The sequence below is a fragment of the Folsomia candida genome, unplaced genomic scaffold (assembly GCF_002217175.1).
Source record: "Folsomia candida strain VU population unplaced genomic scaffold, ASM221717v1 Fcan01_Sc003, whole genome shotgun sequence".
Classification (NCBI taxonomy): Eukaryota; Metazoa; Arthropoda; class Collembola; order Entomobryomorpha; family Isotomidae; genus Folsomia; species Folsomia candida.
In genome coordinates, this window is record NW_019091195.1 from 4,066,436 (window position 1) to 4,086,091 (window position 19,656).

The window sequence follows — 19,656 nt, forward strand, 5'->3', positions numbered from 1 at the left end:
TACTTTTTAACATCATCCTCTTTCAAAGGAGGTTGATTTGAAGCAGAGACAAAATAATGCCTGACATAAAGTTCATCTTCAGATGTCTTATACCTTGGAATCTGAGGTACCTTTTTGCTGTTTTAAAGCATGGTCATGCTGTTCTATGGTGGCTTGAAGTTCGACAATGGTAGATACGGCCTTCAAAATTAGTCTCCGTTTGGCAGAACATGCAGAGGAAGATCGACAATTGTACTTCACGGTTACTCCTTCTTCAGTAGAATATTTACAGTGATAAATCCATTGTCCCTCTTCCTTTAAGTAAGTCTCGGCCTCTTTTTTATTTTCAAATTGACGAAGAACAGACCACTCGCCACTACGCCTGGGTTTCTTAGATTTGGGAGAATTTTCCTCAGAGAGAGAGGAATCAGCATCACTGGTCCAGTTAAAAACTTGGGAACACGCCATTTCTTTGGTTTTAAAAATTTTTCTTTAGATGGATATATTTTAACTGCAGGACAACTGACTGTGAGAGTGATGACCAGCCGAATGGTAATACATATTCAGTCAGTTCTCATGCCCATAGTCTTGTCAATGATACACAAATATATACATATGTACATGAAACGATAAAGAAATTACCATGATTCCTTGAGATTATTGTAATTATAGTATTGTTTTATAATCCTGTACCCATGAAATACGTTAGTGCCAGCTCATCTAAATTTGTGGTAACCACCATCCTAATATATGGTTAAAAAGGCCAAAGTTGGAAAAAATTCATCCGGTGGCGAAATCAGTCTAAATTTGTGGTAAATTTCAGCTTATTCGGTGGTGCATTAAATTTAACCCTTAGTATATTTACTGGGGACGCCAAACAAACAAATTCCACACCTGAATTATCTAACATCATAGTGATGATCCCATAAGCGGTCATATGCATGCAAAGCTTCCCAGTTGACATGAAAAATTGTCATCTTTTTTCCCATTCATTCGTACATAAATACGTAATTCCGTAATTATTATGTAGGTACATATAAAAAGTAAAGCAGCCACAAACTTTCCAAGCCTTGAAACTTTCCTTTCGCATGTGAAATCCCATAATCGGTTGGTCAACCGTACAAATCCTCTCGATCAAATTTTTAATCTCGTCACGGCACACTTATCTCCAGGAATTTCCAGACATTCACCCCAAATAAACCAGAATTATGTTTATAACTCTAAATATCTATGCAAGATTCGCAAGATTGATTTATATGTCAATATATAATAAGTACCTTGATACGATAAGCATCTCAAAGAATAAATTGGATAACCCACAATTCTAACCGTTTATTGAATATAAATGCGTATTTATTTATTGTTATTTAAACATATCAATCAACAACAATTGAACATCTTTCGTATTTCCCAAATTTTTGATACGATAATATTTTCGTATAAATAGTACCCCGTCTTGATCTCGTTATTACAATCAACCAGTCTTCTCCCATTTTACGAACCCATTCCATTCCAATCTTTACAAATCATCAAAATGAACTTCGCCAGTATCCTCATCGGCGTCATTTCTCTTTTCACCTTCACTTCCGCCGGACCAGTAAATGTGTCTCGATGTGAAGGTAGTAAGCCATCTTTTAACAATTATACTGGTGACAATAGTTTACAGAAATTATTATTTTACCAGGTTTTGGAACACCGATTGAGACCAGAATTTCTGACTGTGACGGATACTGCACATTCATTCCGGGACGAGTATATAATGCGGAGCAAGATTTTATGCCAAGTAAATTAGACAACTCATGCATCATAATTCACAATAATTTCTAATTAATAATTTCATACGATCTTTTTAGTCAATAATTTCAAATTAATTTAATTTAATTCATGTGTGTAGGTGCTGCCACTCCATCGCTCACCCTTAAGGTTGAAATTTGCATGAGTGCTGGATTCTGTATGCAAATTTTCGAAGTGGAGCTTCCCGGTTCATCCGTCCAGCCTGGATTCGTCTACACGTCTAAATACTCCGTTGTACCAAACGATATTTTGGCAGGTCAAACGGTCCAGATGAGGGCCCAAATCTCCCACACCGATACTCGCCGTGTCGACGTTTGCATCTATTGTGATGTTGATATTGCAGCATTGAAATAAATAAAAAGTTGGAATTATTCCAATCGTAAATAAATTTTGGCAGTTATTTAAAATAGATATGTACATACAACGTATGCAAATAATTCATGGTATATCTTCATTTCTCAGATGACCTTAATTCAAGTTAAATCAATTTAGTTTATGGAAATTTATCCAAATTTAACTGGTTTTATTATTTCGAAAAGTTAAAGTATTAAGTATGATTCGAAACCTTTGAGCAGGAATCGAACATAGCAGATGTTTATCCTTACAACTAAAATTAAAATCAAGGGCGTCTTTCTACGTATTTTGTAAAAGTTTGTAAAATTATTTTACAGAATTTACGGACTTTACAAAATTGCTAAGAACTGCGTGAATTGATTCATTATCACTTAGGAGTAGTTAGGAGAAATTTAAATATGAACCAGAGCGTAGAATTTTCCTTGATTTGATAATGTAACTGTAAAAATTGAGACCTCCGTAGACAACCTGTTTCTTTGCTGAAATAAACTCTGGAATGCATATCGAGTAATTTAAATCCAATATTATTTGACACTTTATCATTCTATACATGTTGCGACAAATGAATTGTTTCCAACACAAATTTTCATTTTTGAAGAAATTAAATTTTAATTAGAATATATTTAAGCTAAAAATTAGGATGATTTCATCCTCAGGAATTAAGTCGCTTTGTCTGCCTATTCAAAAGTTATTCAAGGTTAAAGTCGTTGGGGCAAACCAAAGGACTTTTGCCCCAACGATTTAAAAAATGAAAATTTTCTAAAAAATAATCCATTTGTCGCAACCGTATGGGGCACCACCCCATAGAAACGATGTCAGTTAATCGTGATTTAAATCAGATATCTTTGAACATAATTATGAAAAGTTAAGGTACCACAAGAGGTTGAATATTTCAATTTTTTATGGACTTAGCAACATGATTTTTTAGAGAACATGAGTCAAGACATGAAGTACAGCTCCGCATAGAAACAAGGGCATTGGGGTATTTTTAAGAGCTCCCCGCGATGGAGGGGGAGGACTTTGAGGTCATAATGGTTGTTATTTGGAGTCGTTATATATTTCTGCAGGGTGTATAATCGGTTTGTGGGCTCATTTGTGTCGGGTAATGAGATGTGAACCATTTTTGTCCTCAGAAACATAAAATAATAGGGAGGGGCAAGTGTAGAAATACTATTTCGAAAAGTATGGAGGACAATATGGAAATGAGACCCATTATGCTCCCCATATACAACTATTTCGCACGATATGGGAATCGTCGCACATTTGTGCTCCGGATGGTTTTGACGCTAGGACGTTTTAAAAAAAATCATCACGTTCGACTATTTTGGCTATAAATACTTAAGTATAAGCAACAGCAGAAGGGGACATTTACCAAAATTTAGAGCAGTATATTTTTTACAAAATTTGTATTTGAACCAAATTTCTACCTACTATAATTTCTGAGAAAATTACAATCAAAGTGAGTGGTATAATTCCTTGCCAACTCTCTTGTGGTACCTTAACAAAACCCAGGAAATAAAAATCAACCGTAATGAATCCTATCGCTCGTCCATTGAATATTTTCATCTCTAAAAAATTTCGCCTGATCAAAAAATCACATTTTCATACAAATCCTGACCTCGTCATGTAAGCACAAAGAATTTGCAACCTGTCGAAATATCGTTTGGTACAACGGAGTATTTAGACGTGTAGACGAATCCAGGCTGGACGGATGAACCTTATTTTGAAAGATCTCGCAATGGAGAAAAAACGATAATCTCCGGAGCGTCCTTTCGACCAATAGCCAAATCCATGACGACCGTGGGTTATATTTTATGCTCAGCATGTATTCAGTAATTCAGTTGCACATATTTGCATAGATGCACAGGATAATTCAGTTACATATGATTTAAAACCCCACCCATATTGTGTCATCCTTGCAATGGAGAAGGTGAAAATTGTGCCACCTCCTTCAACACTTTCCGTCTCCAGCTCAGGGAATATTGTTGACGATGTTTACAATGCATTTAGTATTCGTGTATCCTCACTAACAAATAGGAGACCAGTCTGGGTCGTAAATTTTACCGTGGATCAAATCTCATTTTACATTGGTGCTTTGGGTATGAGCTTAATGAAAGTCATCCTTTTAATGAGTTACGTACCTACGACATTAATTTTGAATGCTTATTTTCTAGGTGGGATAGGCATGGCGTACTTGATGAGCCAGTACGACCTTCAAAATATTGACAACATGGAATACTTTAATCATGATGACAGAGAAAGTCCTCCCAACGTCTTCTTGGACTTGATACGTCACATTATTACCAATCCATTGCACATTGTCCATCGCTTCTTTGTCTCTGGAAGTGTGTATTGTCTTATCGGCTTGGCCACCAGTCGGGTAAATATGTAGTTGTGGCTTTGTTGCCGTATATTGTTTAAGAGCAACTGTACCATACAAGCCCATTGATTTTTATAATTGATAGATATTCAGACAGGATGGATGGATGAGACCTTTAACGTGTGGAAGTTTTACTGGTCTCTACTTTACTAATGGAGGTTAGATGTACATATTCTTTTAATGTTTGAAATTTCATGATTCTTAAAATTTAATCTTTACTTAAACGTAGGTACTTTCATGGACAGGATAAAGGGTGCCGTTGGATTTTCTGTATTTGCTTTATTGATGGAGGGATTTTTTTCTATTGCTACAAGATAAACTTCCTTACAACTGTCAGGATTATGTGGTTGGCAGAAATTTATTTTGCTTATTATCATTATTCTAAGGGACTGTGCAAAAAGCATGTGATCGATTTGAGAGGGACAGGGGTCAAGGAATCATATAGGTCACACCAAGGGGTAGGGTTCAAAATTCTCTGAAAATCCATCACATGCTATATGTCCGGCCCCTAAGTAATCTCTGAATAAAGTGTAATTAAATCACAGTACTATTACATGTTCATATTATTGCACGCTTACACATGTACCAGCATCTTTTTAACCACTCAATTACGCTTATTTCATATTATTAAGTATTTTGACCAGTAATGGCAGTTATTGAGCTTAAGTAGGACTAGTGACGCATCCAAATATGTACAGGTTATCATGTATATGTACTAATTAAATAGAATCTCATTGTCTTTGATTATCCAAATTTATAACCCTTTGTTGAAGTAAACTTTCTCCACAGGAGTTGGCAGCTTTCTTATCCGATCCTGTATAGAATTAATAATTACAGTGATTAGGTATTATTTTTGTATAATTTCGTCAGCAAGAGACTACCTGAATTTCTGGCTCGAGACTGGAAACACTTATCGATGCCTTTTGGGGGAAGAGTGCACATGCGAGCGGCGTCGCGAAGGTGTAGCACAACCCGCAGAATAAAATTTGAATAGGTGCGGATGAGCGCGGGTAGCGTGCCAAAAATCCACGTTTTTCAAGATAGTTCATAAAAAATGGGGGAATTACTACGAAAACATTATTCGTCATTGGTATGATTTCACAGTCTCAGTATGTAATATCGCTCACTAACCGAATCCTGGTGCAGCCATCACAATTCTACTAAATGTGACTTAAGAGTTTTTAATGATTAGATTTAAATAGTACTTTAATTATTTAATAGGGCAATATTGACCTCACCTGCAGTAATTCCATATTTCGCAGCGGCTTTTGAATTACCTAACTCATTTCCATTCTTGTCCATAACAGGGATACCCTCATTAATTTCTCTGTAATGCATAAATCCATATAAATCCAAATTCCGACACAATTGAAGCTATGTATATGCATACTTCATTCTCATTAACGGGATATTGATGCAATTGGCCACTGCAATGGCAGCGAACGGTACGAATCTTCCCACAAGTGGAGGCGATTTCTAAACGGTTAAAAATTCCTCAGTAGTCATATGAAAATTCCTTTTTTCAAAACCTTACTTTGACTAATGCATTTAGTCCCAATGCGGCAGCCAACGCTTAAAAATAATTATACATAATTTTAGATTTGTAACAATATTCCACATCGAATATATTTGTATCAATATTCCACTTAAGTACCTCCAGTTGTGGCAAATACGTAAGACGTACCCAATTGTCTGCAATTGTGGTAAACGTCATTTTTTCAAGTCAAAAGTTAAATAAGAGTATTATCAGGCTGCTTGCATTTAACTTACTCCACAGTTATTGGAGTCTTCCCAGATCTATTCGTATAGTTGACCACTGCATTAAAGGATTGATTAAACCATTGCCAAAAAACTACTTCTCGAGTGCTCCTACAAATGCATCAACATACAAATTAAATAAGACTTTCGTGAAAATAACAAATTTAACATTTGTAATTAATTTACTTGTAGAATGTCAACATGCAGCCCCCGATAATCTGGAATTTTCATGCACGTTTATTAGCAAATTACTAAATATAATACTTGGAGTTTATGAATTAGAGTTACTAATTATGCTCATTACCATACACATTGGCACCTGGGCTGACATTCGGCCAATTAGCACCATTTTCTCGCCTGTATCCGGATGAAAGGCAGAGTCGTACACATTTTTTGCCTTCCACAACTCATCTTCCGATAAGCCGGTGCTTTCTCCATTTCTGTTTAATCAAAAAATCACCAATTTGAGTCAAACAAGTGTAAAACAAGGCTTTGCGGTAATTCTAAATTGAGGTGCTGTGAGAATTTTAGCCAACCTGTGTTTGGTCACAATATCCTTCGCACTGGCGAGTTCCGACCCAGTGCACAAAATATTGAGAGGATTTGTCGTGTTAAAAAAATGCCGACACCGGCCAAAATATGTACTGAAAAGCACGAAAAAATTAGTACCTAAGATTGTTTGAAATACGCAGGTTGCCGTTTACCTCTGATCAAATCTAGGCTGATCTAAATTTATTTGCTTTATTTCTAACGACTGCATCGTGCTGCGATTATATTTTCTTAAATCCTATCAATGTGTAACTACGATCTAACTGTGACAAATTTCTCTATCAAAATTAAATAGATGTGCACAATCTTGTGTTCCTTGTTACTAGTTATGAGTCAAGACTCATAATAGGTCTGGAAAAGCAGATTCACTTTTGTTACACAATTACTACATGATACTTGAGTTGCTGATACCACGCCAGAACCACTTTAATTATCCAGCCTAACCAGTTTTCCTGTAAAATGATCTATGTATTTACAAGAACTTAAATTTACTAAACTGATACAAAAGGATGTTCATACTATCCGTACTTGATATCATAATATTGAATTCGGGTGCAAGTTTTCTCAACTCCTTTTTATCAACCAAATGCAAAAATCGATGTGCATACAGAGTCCCATGAAACTGGAAGAAATCAGTTACATGAAGTCAAGTAGACTTTTATTCAAGGGTCAATAGATACTAATTTAGTAATTTCACTACAAATGATCTGATCTGATACACACATATAAAAAAGCAAACCTGTAATATTGAAAAAGAGCACTTGACTTGTTTCAAGAATACCGATATTCTGAGTTGAATAATAAATCAAACATTTATATTGAGAAGTCGTGCATATATGCTATATGCTTTATAATATAATCTTTAGAACTTGATAAATTGGGCTGGAGCTGGAGGTGCAGGGGGTGGAACGGGAAGTTCTTCTTCAAAGGGTGGCATTGGCATCGACCTTGGCTCTGCTTTAACCTCTTCTTCGCAAATGTTTCTACTGCATTCGTAACTGGCTACGCAGACACATTTATTGCACTTGTCGGGCAGGTAAAATCGGCCCCTGGAACATCCATCTACACAAAAAAATTGAAACCAAACTACGTGGGTATTAAGTATGCCCGTCGAACGAGTAAAAGCTTGATAATTAAGTAATTACCCTGACCGTCGTTTCCTTGAAAAAATATAAACACTACCAAAATCGACAAAATCGTCACCATGAAGTTTGGCATGTTGCCTTTTAGCTAATGTTTAGTTTTTAAATGCATAATACAATTATGCAGTAGTGAGAATGCATGTACATACATACATTTTTTTTTCATTTTGTTATTTGACTTGCCCTTTTTTATTGGGCATTCATAATTATAATTTTGATGGAATACAGTGTCGGACAGATGTCTACGTCCACATAGTCGCGTCAATTTCATTTTCAAATTGTCACTGAACTACTGAACCAATTTTCATCATTGATATATCAAATTCTCACAAATTTAACGTAATTTCATAGCACATTATTAGTTTTCCGCTAAAAAATTTATTTTAGGCCAGAGATGTATTTTAATTCAAAATGAAAACAATTGGATGGACAAAAGTCAACGTCCAGTCAGAGAAAACATACAAAAAAAACTGTAATTTATAAGGAATGTTATAACAATTAATTTTTAATATTTGGTTGGGCCTCCGTTCGCTTTAAGGACGGCTTCAAGGCGTCGAGTCATTGAGTTTGCCAAATTCTTGGTCACATCTTCAGAAATGGTTTCCCAAACTTCACGAATTCTGGATTTAAGGCCCGGAATTCCTGAAAAAGATTGTTTTCTTATTTCTCTTTCAATGTGGTCGCACAGATGCTCAATGGGATTCAAGTCTGGAGATTGGGGAGGCCATTCTAGCTTCGGAATTTTTTTTTCTTGAAGTATTCCATGGTGGACTTGGCAGAGTGTTTCGGATCGTTGTCTTGTTGGAAGGCAAATCGTCGTCCAAGTCCAAGTTTTCGAACAGATTCCTGGATATTACGGTCAAGTATTCCCTGGTACTTGTATTGGTCCATAATTCCGTCAATAAATTCCATTTTTCCTGCCCCACTTGAAGCCATGCATCCCCACACCATTACCGACCCGCCGCCGTGCTTAACTGTGGGGTTGAGATTTTTTGGATTCAAAGCTTCTTTTGGATATCTCCACACTCTACGACGCCCATCTGACCCAAAGACATTGAACTTTGACTCGTCAGTCCATAAAATATGTCCCAGAATGTTTGTGTCTTGGAAATGTGGTCTCTGGCAAACTTCACTCGTTTGGTTGCATTCCTCGGTACAATAAGAGGCTTCCGGACTGCTCTGTGGGATTTCAAATTTCCCTTATTCAGTGTTCTTTGGATGGTCATAGGACTAACCTGTTTGCCGAACATCTCCTTGATCTCGGTAGATAGCTTTGGAGCACTAAGTGAGGGTGTAACGTTGACTTTGTTGAGCACGTGGCGTACTTCTCGGTGAGCCAAAATGGGTTTTCGACCACTTCTGACCTTGTTTTGGACTGAACCATTAGCTTTAAAGTTCTTAATGATTGTCTGGATGGTTGTCCTTGCTAATTTATACTTGGTCCATATTTGTCTCTGCGACAGCCCCCTTTTTGTCCACCCTTCCAGTCCTGAATGACAAGATCTCGAATAGCGATAGGAATTTCCTTGCGTGTCGACGCCATCATATTTTTCTGGAAGAAAATTATTTAAAAATTAATGCGGCATATGTTATTGATAGATTTATTAAGTTACCTGATTTTATAAATTGGAGAGATTTTTGTTGTTGACAATTAAAGTGAAGTGGACGTAGACTTTTGTCCGCTCAAATTTCATCCTCTCTCGCTCTGCACTATGATTCTCAGTTTTCCCAGAATTTTCAGAAATAACTCATATGTTTTATGAAATTACGTTAAATTTGTGAGAATTTGATATATCAATGATGAAAATTGGTTCAGTAGTTCAGTGACAATTTGAAAATGAAATTGACGCGACTATGTGGACGTAGACATCTGTCCGACACTGTATATGACATTGAAATATTTCCTCGATTTACTTATGTTTCATATTAAACTTTCTATGTATGCTTTGACTTCTCTGTTCGCTTAAGAAAAAAATGTTTCGGTCCGCGTCCAAATGCATACATATGTCCATTATGTACATATTTAGATCAATTATGTATGTATCCGTGTTAGTAAGTTGTGTAAATATGCATGCATCATAAAATGACAGACGCATGCACTAAATAAGTAAAAACAAAACAATGCCATGTCTTTAATAATGTGATTTAGATTTAGACGGGTCAATAACTTGATAAATGATTATTTATTATGATTAATTATGATGGGAAAATTTCAGACTATTCGTGATCATATTTCTATTTATTTTATCTTCATTATCTGAGCTTGATCTAACGTGAGCTATACGTTGAAGAATCTTTAAACTACATATTTACACAATATGAGGAATCTGGTCGTCTTTAAAGTGGGGTTTGGTATCCTGCTTATCAGCATACTTTGCTCCAAGGTACTAATATTTGTATAATTAGTTATCATAATATGCATGATGACAAAATTTCAGATATAATTTTATGGCAATTTTCGTGAAGGTTTCAGGTCAGTACTCAGAGGAAGACGATGAGGACAATGAAGAACTAGACGTCGGACAGAATGGTAACCTGACAGCATCTGGAAATTCCACTGGTCCAATTTCCAACGCCACTCTGAACCGGGTCTTGGGCCAAATCACTAATGTGTTTTCGAACGTAGAGAAATTGAACATTACGGGAATTGTCGATGCATCACTTGGAATTAGGAATGACACGTCTGTCCGAAATTTTGTCAATTCTATAATGGCGACTATATTTTGTAACGATTTTTTGGCAAATTACAATAATTGTGCACGTCTTAAGAAAATGCAGTAGGCAGAGCAGACAAGTAAATTAGAATTACCAACTTATGAAATGACAAATTAAGTGTAATCCGCATTCCAATTCAATGATACATATGATATTTTAACCCCAGTAATAAACACGCAAAAAAATAATCAATTGAAAATTGCTTATCTAGTGTCATAAATACTACTATTAAATATTCATTTCTTGTTTCCTATTTTTTATGGGACATTCAGAACCCTAAATTAGGCGATGAAGGTACTGTAGTTGGGTAACTCTGCTGTGCGTGCCCCGCAGAAACAGAAAGGATTTATGTCCCCTGCTCGGTATATCTATGAAATAGCGTTTAAAATTTTTAGAATAAATTTCGTAATATGGTCCATGATGATAATGATGACTTGCATATAAGAATTTATGACACATGTATTGGGTTATACATCGGTGAAATAATAATAATAATAAAACACCTTGACGTAATTTGGTTGCTGGTTGGCTCGTAGTTGGTTTGTACTAAATACTACAAACTACGTATGTATATATGTACGTATAATATGGTACTATTTTATCAATGCAGGCAGATAACAGATTATTCATAACTCAAACCTTCAATTCTCGTTACCACAAAAGAGTCCGCATATGTATGATATTGATCCGAGTTTAATTATTATTGTTGTGTGATGTGTGTGGCACATTATTTGCAAAAGTTCGCAAATATGGAAAAGATGTTCCAGATACTCCAGCATTATAACCTTGAGATTTAATAGTTAGTAACCGCACGCAGGCTTTTCACTCAAAATGGTTTTCTTTTGTCGAATTTGTGGTGGGAGATTTATGAGATCATTTAGGTCTGATGACGACGAGATACTAGTAACAATTTGTGGCCACTTATTTCACAAAAAGTGCTTAGATGTTTCATTTACGCATCAGAAACTATCTCACGCAACTTCGGGAACTGGTCCGTTCAGGTATCGTACATTATTATGTGTTCATTTATGCATATGTGCATTATTGTGCATATTGCATTGATGATGACCATTTTTTGAGAGTATGTATACTTGCAGACGTTTCTGCCCTGCCTACCAATGTACCAAAGAAATGCCAGAGAATGGAGTTATTGAAATTTCAACCACCGCACCGAAAAGCCCGAAAGGTGATGAAATTTCAGAGGACCACGATGACACAGAGGCCAAGCTTACGAAGAAGGTTCAACTACTAGCCATTGAAAATGATAAATTGCAGCAGCAAGTCAGCAAGCTCGAAAATGAAAATGAAGGGTTTCGAGAAGTCATTGACGAAATTAAGGCAGAATGTGGTACGCAAATGAATTTGATTTTCAATAGCCTCTTCAAGTAGCAACATTTGTTACTTTCATATATTTACACATGACAAGATATATTGGTTTACAGGAGAAATTGCAACCTTTCTATTAGACAATAATATGATGAAAAAAGGGGACAGGGTTTTTTGGGCCACGAAAGAAAGATCTCTAGCACCAGGTCGAATTATTGAAATGAGAAGGAAATTAAATCCCTCAAAATCACAAGAAAACTGCCCTTTCGCAATTATAAAATTGGTACAGCTTCACAAATTAAATAATTAGATATTGCATTAATTAAAAATACGGTGAATATAAATTTTTACACTCAGGACAAGAAAATAATAATTCCTTCATTGGGAATAGAACGTGAAACTGCAATCGTACCAATTTCAGAAGTTGTGACCTTCAAGTCTTTTTTTAAAGATTCGTTCCACGATTTTAGACATAAATTGTGGAAAATATTGGACGAATCGAAAGAAAGAGCTACAGAAATTGGCAGACAGCGACTTTTGAGGTCAAAGTTTCGAGAGAGTTGTCTCCGTTTGTCGATGGACACTCCGGTTGCGCGTGTATCACTATCTGGGTCACACGAAGCAATTGATTCTATTGCATTGGACGATTTGACTTCACCTAACGACGGAGAAGCACAAAGTACGTTTTATAAATCAACTCTAGGTTGCAGTCCATACCTATAATTTAAAAAAATAAAAACTCAATTTACTGTTCCTGCAGAAGTTCTAAAAAGGGGAAAAAGGATTTCTAGGGCCAAGTCCATGTATTTTGGGATGCATCGATCTCAATCGCAAGATTTCGATGAAAAGCATAGATCAACATCTTGGACTACTCGTAGCAATTCAAATAAACCATCCCCATTGTCTGAAGAGGTGTTATTTAATAACCATTCGAGTGATTCATCGTCGGTCATCCAATCTCCAACATTTTCATGCGGTCCAGCTGGTGACGACGATGGTAATTGAAGCTTACAGCAATTAGCATACGTTGTATAAAAATACAAAAATTGGCGATTAGGAGGAACAGAGAACTACATCACCGAGGGAGAAAAAGTTATTTATTATGACCAGACGTCCCAGTTCCCTCAAACCGGAGAGGTGGAATGCGTACTGAAATACACGCCTTGTGCAATCGTCAAATTTGTAAGCCTAAAATATCTTCCGACGCAATTTCTGTATGCATTCAATTCAGATTTGTTACTTACATATGCTTATTATTTACAGGATGATTTGCCCGATACGCAACAAATTTTTAAATACAGAACGGTTCCTTTAGTCCAGTTATTTCCTTATGCGTTATCCAGCCCAGAAGAAAAGTTTAAAATTGCAGAATCATATGGGAAAATATACGAGTTTGTGCAGGAGCATTCCGACATGTTTAAAAATTTTGACGATGATCCACAATACAGTGATGCACATGATGATGAAGAGTATTTTTCAACAAGTTCTGCAGAGGAATTAGTTATTGATATAGTTCATCAAGTATGAATGAAACGAATTTATGTACGAACAGAGAAAAACAAATGAATTGAAATTTGGGTTGTTTAGAATGTTTCCTTCATATATTTTGTGTCTCTCAAAGTACAAAATAATTGTGTGGCATTTAGTGCAAGTCTTATTTTGATCAGTTTAACGCATTCCATGTTTTTTTTTAAAATTAAAATATGACAGTAGTAGTTATATTGTCATAAAATCGAATAAAATCTCAAAAAAAATATCACTATCTTTATACATATGTACATATATCATAGCACTGAATTTAATTGAACTAATTCATGACGATGGTAAACATAAAAAGATTGTGGAAAAACTGGCATACTTAAAAATGAAATATCAGTTTATCAACATATCTGTCCGTTTCTTCATTTGTCAAAATATTAGAGATACAATCTTGTAATGAATGCAAATTACAGAGCGAATTTTTTACACTGTGGTCTGACTTGTGTCACGTCAACTTGAAAAAAGTATGCTTGCATACAAAATTATGTTCCAAAATAGTCATCTCCAATCCAAACATCCCTCATTAAAACTAGGTTTATAATGATTAACGGTATCCGTCTTCAGAGCACGTAAGCTAGAAATTGTAAAACATACGTACACACAAACATACGTGTATGCATTCATATGTAGTACGTTCATACATATGTACTTACATATGTTTGGGATGTATAATAACTTGCAATTGAAAGATAATTTTAAAAGGTCATTTTAATTCAAGTTAATTGTTGTTGACCACAAAAGTCGGAAAATCTATATATTTATGTATCTAAACTATGATACAGTGGTTTGGACCTCATTTGCATATTGTAGCTGGAAGTATTTACAGTTGCATGTTTTTACTAACTTTCAATTTTTCATTACAAAATTGCATTATCTAAAACTTACAATTTAAAACGGGCAATATTTTCAAAGAGAAAGCTAACCATTAATAATCATTAGAATAATGGTGAAATACTCTGATCGGTCTCGTGTCATACTAATTTTAATCTCTTCATTGTGCATAGTTTCATCACGTCCCCTGCAGCTTTACAACGATCCATTATTCCTGGACGCAGAAATTCGGAGGATTCGTGCTGGAAAAGCAGGCATGACGGTATGACATGCATATGTAACACATTGATAATTTTGTCAAATTTTATTTTAGGCGAGCCCATCAAGCCGCCCGTCATCCGCGGAAAAACCTTGATGCATCTGCGAAGTTCTGAAGAGTCTTCCGCAGTCGAGTCGGGGGACGGAGAGGGAGGTGACGACGACGAGTATGAGTACACCAGCAGCGAGGAAATTGATGTCACCTGTGCACCTGGGAAGGGGTGGCACCATAGAGGTCCGATGCGACCCCACATTCGCCGTGACTAAAACATAATGATATTTTTTGTAATGGTGTAATGTAAAATGTAGGTCAAAGGTGTGTCCCTGTCCATTGTCCTGGAGGAACGGATCAAAGAGATTTCAATACTGGGGAATGCCTTCATGCCAGACAAGTGCCTCCCATGGGAAGGTGAGTCTCGATACCCCTCGGAATTTATTCGGTACTCAAATATATTTTTGAAACTTTTCTGTGTGTAGGTATAAGCCATACTCTAATTGGAACAGTCTCAAGTAATGATCAAAACAACTCCAAATATAAAATCAATATTCTTGTGTTGCGTGATAATAATAGTGTCATTTGCAATTTTTTTATCTAGCCACGTCTACCGAACCCACCCTGCTCAGCGTTCACTGTCTCGAGGAATGCTTTCTCTCCTCCGTCGGGGTTGAAAGGGATCCTATTCAAATTATGGCTGAGCTACTTTATACATAAATCCTCATGTGCAAATAACAAATAGCTGAGAGAAGAATTGGTACTTCACGTCGCTATGTATTTTGTGGAAGCAATGACAGAGCGGAACCTATGGGACCGGAAACAAACGCAGTACAAATACATACACACCCACGAGGATGACAATCAATGCTGGTAACATTCTCTATGTTACTGGACCGTCAGGTTGAAAAAAAACTGACGTCTGAGTCATTCATCCGATATCAAAATTAGTATTGTTATTCTTGCATCTTCTTTTTATTAAGTTTGATATTTTTTTAGTTTTGTCACGTTTACATAACATAATAATATTGCTTGTAAATAAACAAAAAAATAATCATGATTATTAAGAGAACTAGAAGCTGACTTACACATACGTGATTACTTTGCTTATACTGGGAAAGCTTTTTCCTGTGGAGGCTGGTTTCGACAAGTGTGGCGTTGTTGAGAGCGGTGTCTGGTATAAGTAGGAGAATAAGAATCTCTTCTAGTGAAAAGAAACTACTTCTCCACTCATCCCAAGACACCAAAAAGTTGCCGACGAAATGACGATGATTTGTGAGAAAATTGGAGACAAACTGGACCAACGACGAGGAGGAAATGCATCTTGTCCAGCTGATTATTGAGGTCAGAGATGGTGGGTCAAAGGATAATTTCCGTGAGCTGGAAGAATAGATCTGGCACGAATCGTCGTAATACTTTCAGACTGCGAGAAGTGCCGAGAGATCTTCTTTCCAACTCACTGAAACTCCATCACAGGAAAACAATCTGCATGCGGTGGTCTTCTTGTTGAATGAGGCAACCATGAGGAGTGGGATGTTGTGGTTTGCACACTAGATTTGTGGCAAAAATCTGCACATTTGTATATTGAAAGAGTCCCGAAGAATGGAAATGGAGGAAACGGTGAAGCTGCGGAGAACGGGTTGAATGAAATGAGGAAGAATGAATTTACTTGTGGATTTTTGAAGGATTTTATGTCCACGAAGCAACACTGATAAGTCATAAGCACACATTCAACATTCCTAACCCAAATTCAGTGTGATAAGGACAAGTGGTGACGTGATAAGAAGACTCGTCGTTTACTCTGTTTGTTCCCTTTTTCCAATCCTCGGCTTCATCCCAGTACACACAGTTAAACTTAATTTGTTTTAAAATAGGAAGGGAGTATTTATTATTGTATGATAAATTCCCTCTCCTGTGGTGCAGTGAACAATACACAGCTTACCAACTTTACATATTCAATTTGGTCTACTTTATCAGCTACATACATCGCTCATACATTCATAAATTAGTAAATCTACATAAATACATTATTTGTTAACTCGTTTATCAATAAAAAATGTATTTGAAATCTGGCGACTGTATTCTATCTTATCCGGTCGAGCAGACGGACTGTACATGCACATATTTCAGAATTATCATGTTATTTTTTACGCCACTTTATGACCGCAATTATTCTTTTGCTGGCTGCATTCGTAACAGCTCAAATATTTCAGTTTTATCTGCAAACAATTTGACTTGACAGGAAAATAAAAATTAGATATGAACAAAATGAAGGGTTACAAATTATTACTGCTGTGTCGTGTCATGTTCTGGTGAGTGGAATTAATCTTATCTCGTAATTTCGGAATGTTTATCGCAGACAGTGTTGGTTCAAGAGGCGTCTGGAGACTTTGCATTGTTAACAAAATATTGGATTTCCTACCAATAGTAGCGAACGGACGGGTTAAATTTATTGGGAGCTTGGGTTCTCCTTTTCATACTGAGATTCTCATGTGAAAATAGTTTCCTGATATGATGACGAAATGCAAACAAGACATTAATACTTGAATGAATGGCTTGCCCAATGTTTGAAGAAGATTCCACCTTGCATTGAAAAACCATAAAGAGTAACCCACTGGGCCACCGAGGCATGTACTCGTACATATATGTATGCACATATGCCATATGCAAATGTTCATAACTTTTCTTATTAACTATCTATACAACTCCAAAAATTAATTGTATCAAGAATATGGTAGGTGGACAACCACGTTGCAGTAATTATTACTTTATATATTTTATGAACAAAGTTTTCCAAAAAGAACTTATAGTGAAAGAGCAAAGTGGTTCGATTTCTCGTGTTGTTCATGTAAAGACAAATTTTGAGCATGGAAAATTCAGATTTTTTGGGGCGTATACTGACAAGATACAGATCTGCTCTTGATTTACTCTTGGCCAAAGGGAGGATTTTGATTTGTTCGAAGGTAGTATTTTCCACGAGCACTAAAATAAGTAAAAATCTTGGTTAGACGATGTAAATGAATGACTGGACAGGTATTTATGTACTAAAAATTGACTGCAAATGTAGCTACTTACGAAGGTGAGCATGGTTCCCCCATAAAAGCCCTGTCGGTCATTGAACATCTGCCACTGTCATACTCCTCCCAACTATTACATTTATAACCTGGGAAGCCATTAGTGTGCCAAATTGATTCAGCGAAAAATTCATAAGCGCGACTGTGACTGCAGGTTGCTAAAAGATATTCCGAAAATGTATCAAATCTGTCTATTAGAGCTATTGCTATAAATATAATGAGCTAAGAAACCACTTACAAATGACGTCTATGCCACACCCCGGTTGATATGGGGCTCCGCCATTCGGATAAAAATCAACGTCTCCACGTGCTTCTAGGAACGCCAATCCTCCCCCTGCAGTGTGAATGACATCAACAAAAGTAGCGTCGGTAGGGTCGATTCGTTCAGAGTCGGGTCTTTCTCCAAAAAGTGGGAGCGCTGGGTCCATTGCTATTGAAGAAGAGTACGATTATTTTTAGTTTACTTAGTATAGATAAACCCCATAAATTAACAAGCCCAAAAAGGCATTAAAATATATTACCAGTAATTCTGGCAATTTTGGTTCCCAGATTTCCTAAATGGCTGCCAACATGTGCACCTGACAAAAAAGACACAAGTTTTTTATTCTCATACTTACATGTATCAGTTAATCTTAACCCAAACAAGCTTTCTAATTCTTAACGTGTATTAAGACACACATTAAATAAATACCTGTCAACTATATTTATAAATTTGCATATGTTCATCTAGTTTTAACTCTAATTAAAAAATAACTGCCAACCTAATGAATGTCCACTGTAATGAATTCTTGAATGTGTAGTATATCCATTGCTAACCAGCCAATTCACAAATCGCGTAACATACTGGCCGACAGGAATAGTATTCGCCGCTGCGGTATCGTACCATCTAAACAATACATAATCGTAATTGCTCAAATCAATCCGCAAATTATTCGTTTCTTTCAACTAAAATCAATAAATACAGCAAAGAAGACTCACGGAGCTGCAGCAAGAGCTTCCCAGTTTACGTGAATAATATTAAAAAATTCACTTCGTCCAATGAACGCTTAAATTAGAAGAGACATTTCAATATTCCAATCGTATGTACATGATGTTGAACTCTTAATCTTGTAATACCATTTCGAAGAAGGACATCCATACTGCTCTGGTAATCCGCCGTGAATCCGTGGCAAACAAATTTTACGGGCGCATTGCGGTCAAAGCCCGAATTTGCAATGCAATCGGGACAGTCGGGTTTCAATTCTAAATATTTGCATTCGTTTTTTTATTTAATTTGCGATAACCTACTGTATAAAGCGGTAGCTCCAACGAGCCTGGGCGTACTTACCCCATGGGGTTGGGTGGCTTCTATATAGATAAACAAGTTTAAAGTTACAGTGCAATTAAACAATGAGCTTGTGTACACACGTGTTGAACGAACTTTGTGAATAGGAAGAAATGAACGTCGTCCTCCGTTGCCTGAACCACGGGGGCTGGACCACCTTCAATGAGGAGGAAAGAGGATAATTAATAATTATTCACCTTAATTGTCCACCTTAATAATTATTCACCTTCGATGAACGCTTGTTGAAATCCCCCCTTTTCATCTGGATGCCAAAAATACTTGAGTCCTGAGCTGGGATCTTTAAAAATTGTCAAATTTTTCGTATCCAATGTTGATGGGTAGGCCAGCGCGACGCCGACTAGGAGGGAAACCATCCCCAAAATAGCGAATCTTGACATTTCTTAAATATAGTTTACTACCTTCAAGTTTATTATTGAAAAATAAGCTTGTGGAGGAATTAAACTTGCATCAAGTAAAATAGCTTTGACAGTGATTTTATTTCAATGTCATCACGTTTTATGAAGAGTATGCTACCTACGTATATAATATATAATATCTGTTTATATGTAGGAGGTGTCATAATTATTAGTTTCGCAATGAAGAGATTGCCCACACCTGAACATTCCGATAATCAATAATCA

The 19,656-nt window shown here is 36.3% G+C and overlaps 6 protein-coding genes across 6 annotated transcripts; 4 read left to right on the forward strand and 2 right to left on the reverse strand.

Moving 5' to 3' along the window:
* The first annotated feature begins 1,395 nt into the window (after window positions 1-1,395).
* On the forward strand, window positions 1,396-2,132 carry LOC110846792. Its single transcript, XM_022093633.2, has 3 exons — window positions 1,396-1,598; window positions 1,664-1,762; window positions 1,874-2,132. Exons 1-3 carry the CDS (start codon window positions 1,514-1,516, stop codon window positions 2,125-2,127), a joined length of 438 nt encoding a protein of 145 aa, XP_021949325.1. The 5' UTR covers window positions 1,396-1,513; the 3' UTR covers window positions 2,128-2,132.
* Window positions 2,133-4,048: 1,916 nt separating this feature from the next.
* Window positions 4,049-4,856, forward strand: LOC110846793. Its single transcript, XM_022093634.1, has 4 exons — window positions 4,049-4,226; window positions 4,302-4,507; window positions 4,593-4,665; window positions 4,737-4,856. Exons 1-4 carry the CDS (start codon window positions 4,049-4,051, stop codon window positions 4,823-4,825), a joined length of 546 nt encoding a protein of 181 aa, XP_021949326.1. The 3' UTR covers window positions 4,826-4,856.
* On the reverse strand, window positions 4,847-7,336 carry LOC110845617 (sideroflexin-1). Its single transcript, XM_022092072.2, has 12 exons — window positions 6,970-7,336; window positions 6,802-6,909; window positions 6,570-6,705; window positions 6,452-6,483; window positions 6,278-6,376; window positions 6,162-6,199; window positions 6,042-6,079; window positions 5,898-5,983; window positions 5,746-5,834; window positions 5,639-5,677; window positions 5,389-5,573; window positions 4,847-5,321 (listed from the first exon to the last, which is right to left on the reverse strand). The coding sequence occupies exons 1-12, from the start codon at window positions 7,023-7,025 to the stop codon at window positions 5,262-5,264; spliced, it is 966 nt and encodes a 321-aa protein (XP_021947764.1). The 5' UTR covers window positions 7,026-7,336; the 3' UTR covers window positions 4,847-5,261.
* A 2,696-nt stretch (window positions 7,337-10,032) lies between these two features.
* On the forward strand, window positions 10,033-14,070 carry LOC110847329. Its single transcript, XM_022094258.2, has 8 exons — window positions 10,033-10,340; window positions 10,423-11,672; window positions 11,769-12,019; window positions 12,114-12,280; window positions 12,355-12,676; window positions 12,758-12,994; window positions 13,055-13,179; window positions 13,261-14,070. The coding sequence occupies exons 2-8, from the start codon at window positions 11,503-11,505 to the stop codon at window positions 13,522-13,524; spliced, it is 1,536 nt and encodes a 511-aa protein (XP_021949950.1). The 5' UTR covers window positions 10,033-10,340; window positions 10,423-11,502; the 3' UTR covers window positions 13,525-14,070.
* Window positions 14,071-14,333: 263 nt separating this feature from the next.
* On the forward strand, window positions 14,334-15,656 carry LOC110847098. The gene is made up of 5 exons (XM_035849329.1): window positions 14,334-14,621; window positions 14,681-14,860; window positions 14,935-15,034; window positions 15,103-15,135; window positions 15,222-15,656. Exons 1-5 carry the CDS (start codon window positions 14,480-14,482, stop codon window positions 15,292-15,294), a joined length of 528 nt encoding a protein of 175 aa, XP_035705222.1. The 5' UTR covers window positions 14,334-14,479; the 3' UTR covers window positions 15,295-15,656.
* A 1,675-nt stretch (window positions 15,657-17,331) lies between these two features.
* Window positions 17,332-19,543, reverse strand: LOC110846501 (pancreatic lipase-related protein 2). The gene is made up of 10 exons (XM_022093280.2): window positions 19,242-19,543; window positions 19,112-19,172; window positions 19,019-19,038; window positions 18,808-18,933; window positions 18,670-18,736; window positions 18,453-18,577; window positions 18,213-18,269; window positions 17,930-18,121; window positions 17,693-17,849; window positions 17,332-17,599 (listed from the first exon to the last, which is right to left on the reverse strand). Exons 1-10 carry the CDS (start codon window positions 19,411-19,413, stop codon window positions 17,542-17,544), a joined length of 1,035 nt encoding a protein of 344 aa, XP_021948972.1. The 5' UTR covers window positions 19,414-19,543; the 3' UTR covers window positions 17,332-17,541.
* Window positions 19,544-19,656: the final 113 nt, after the last annotated feature.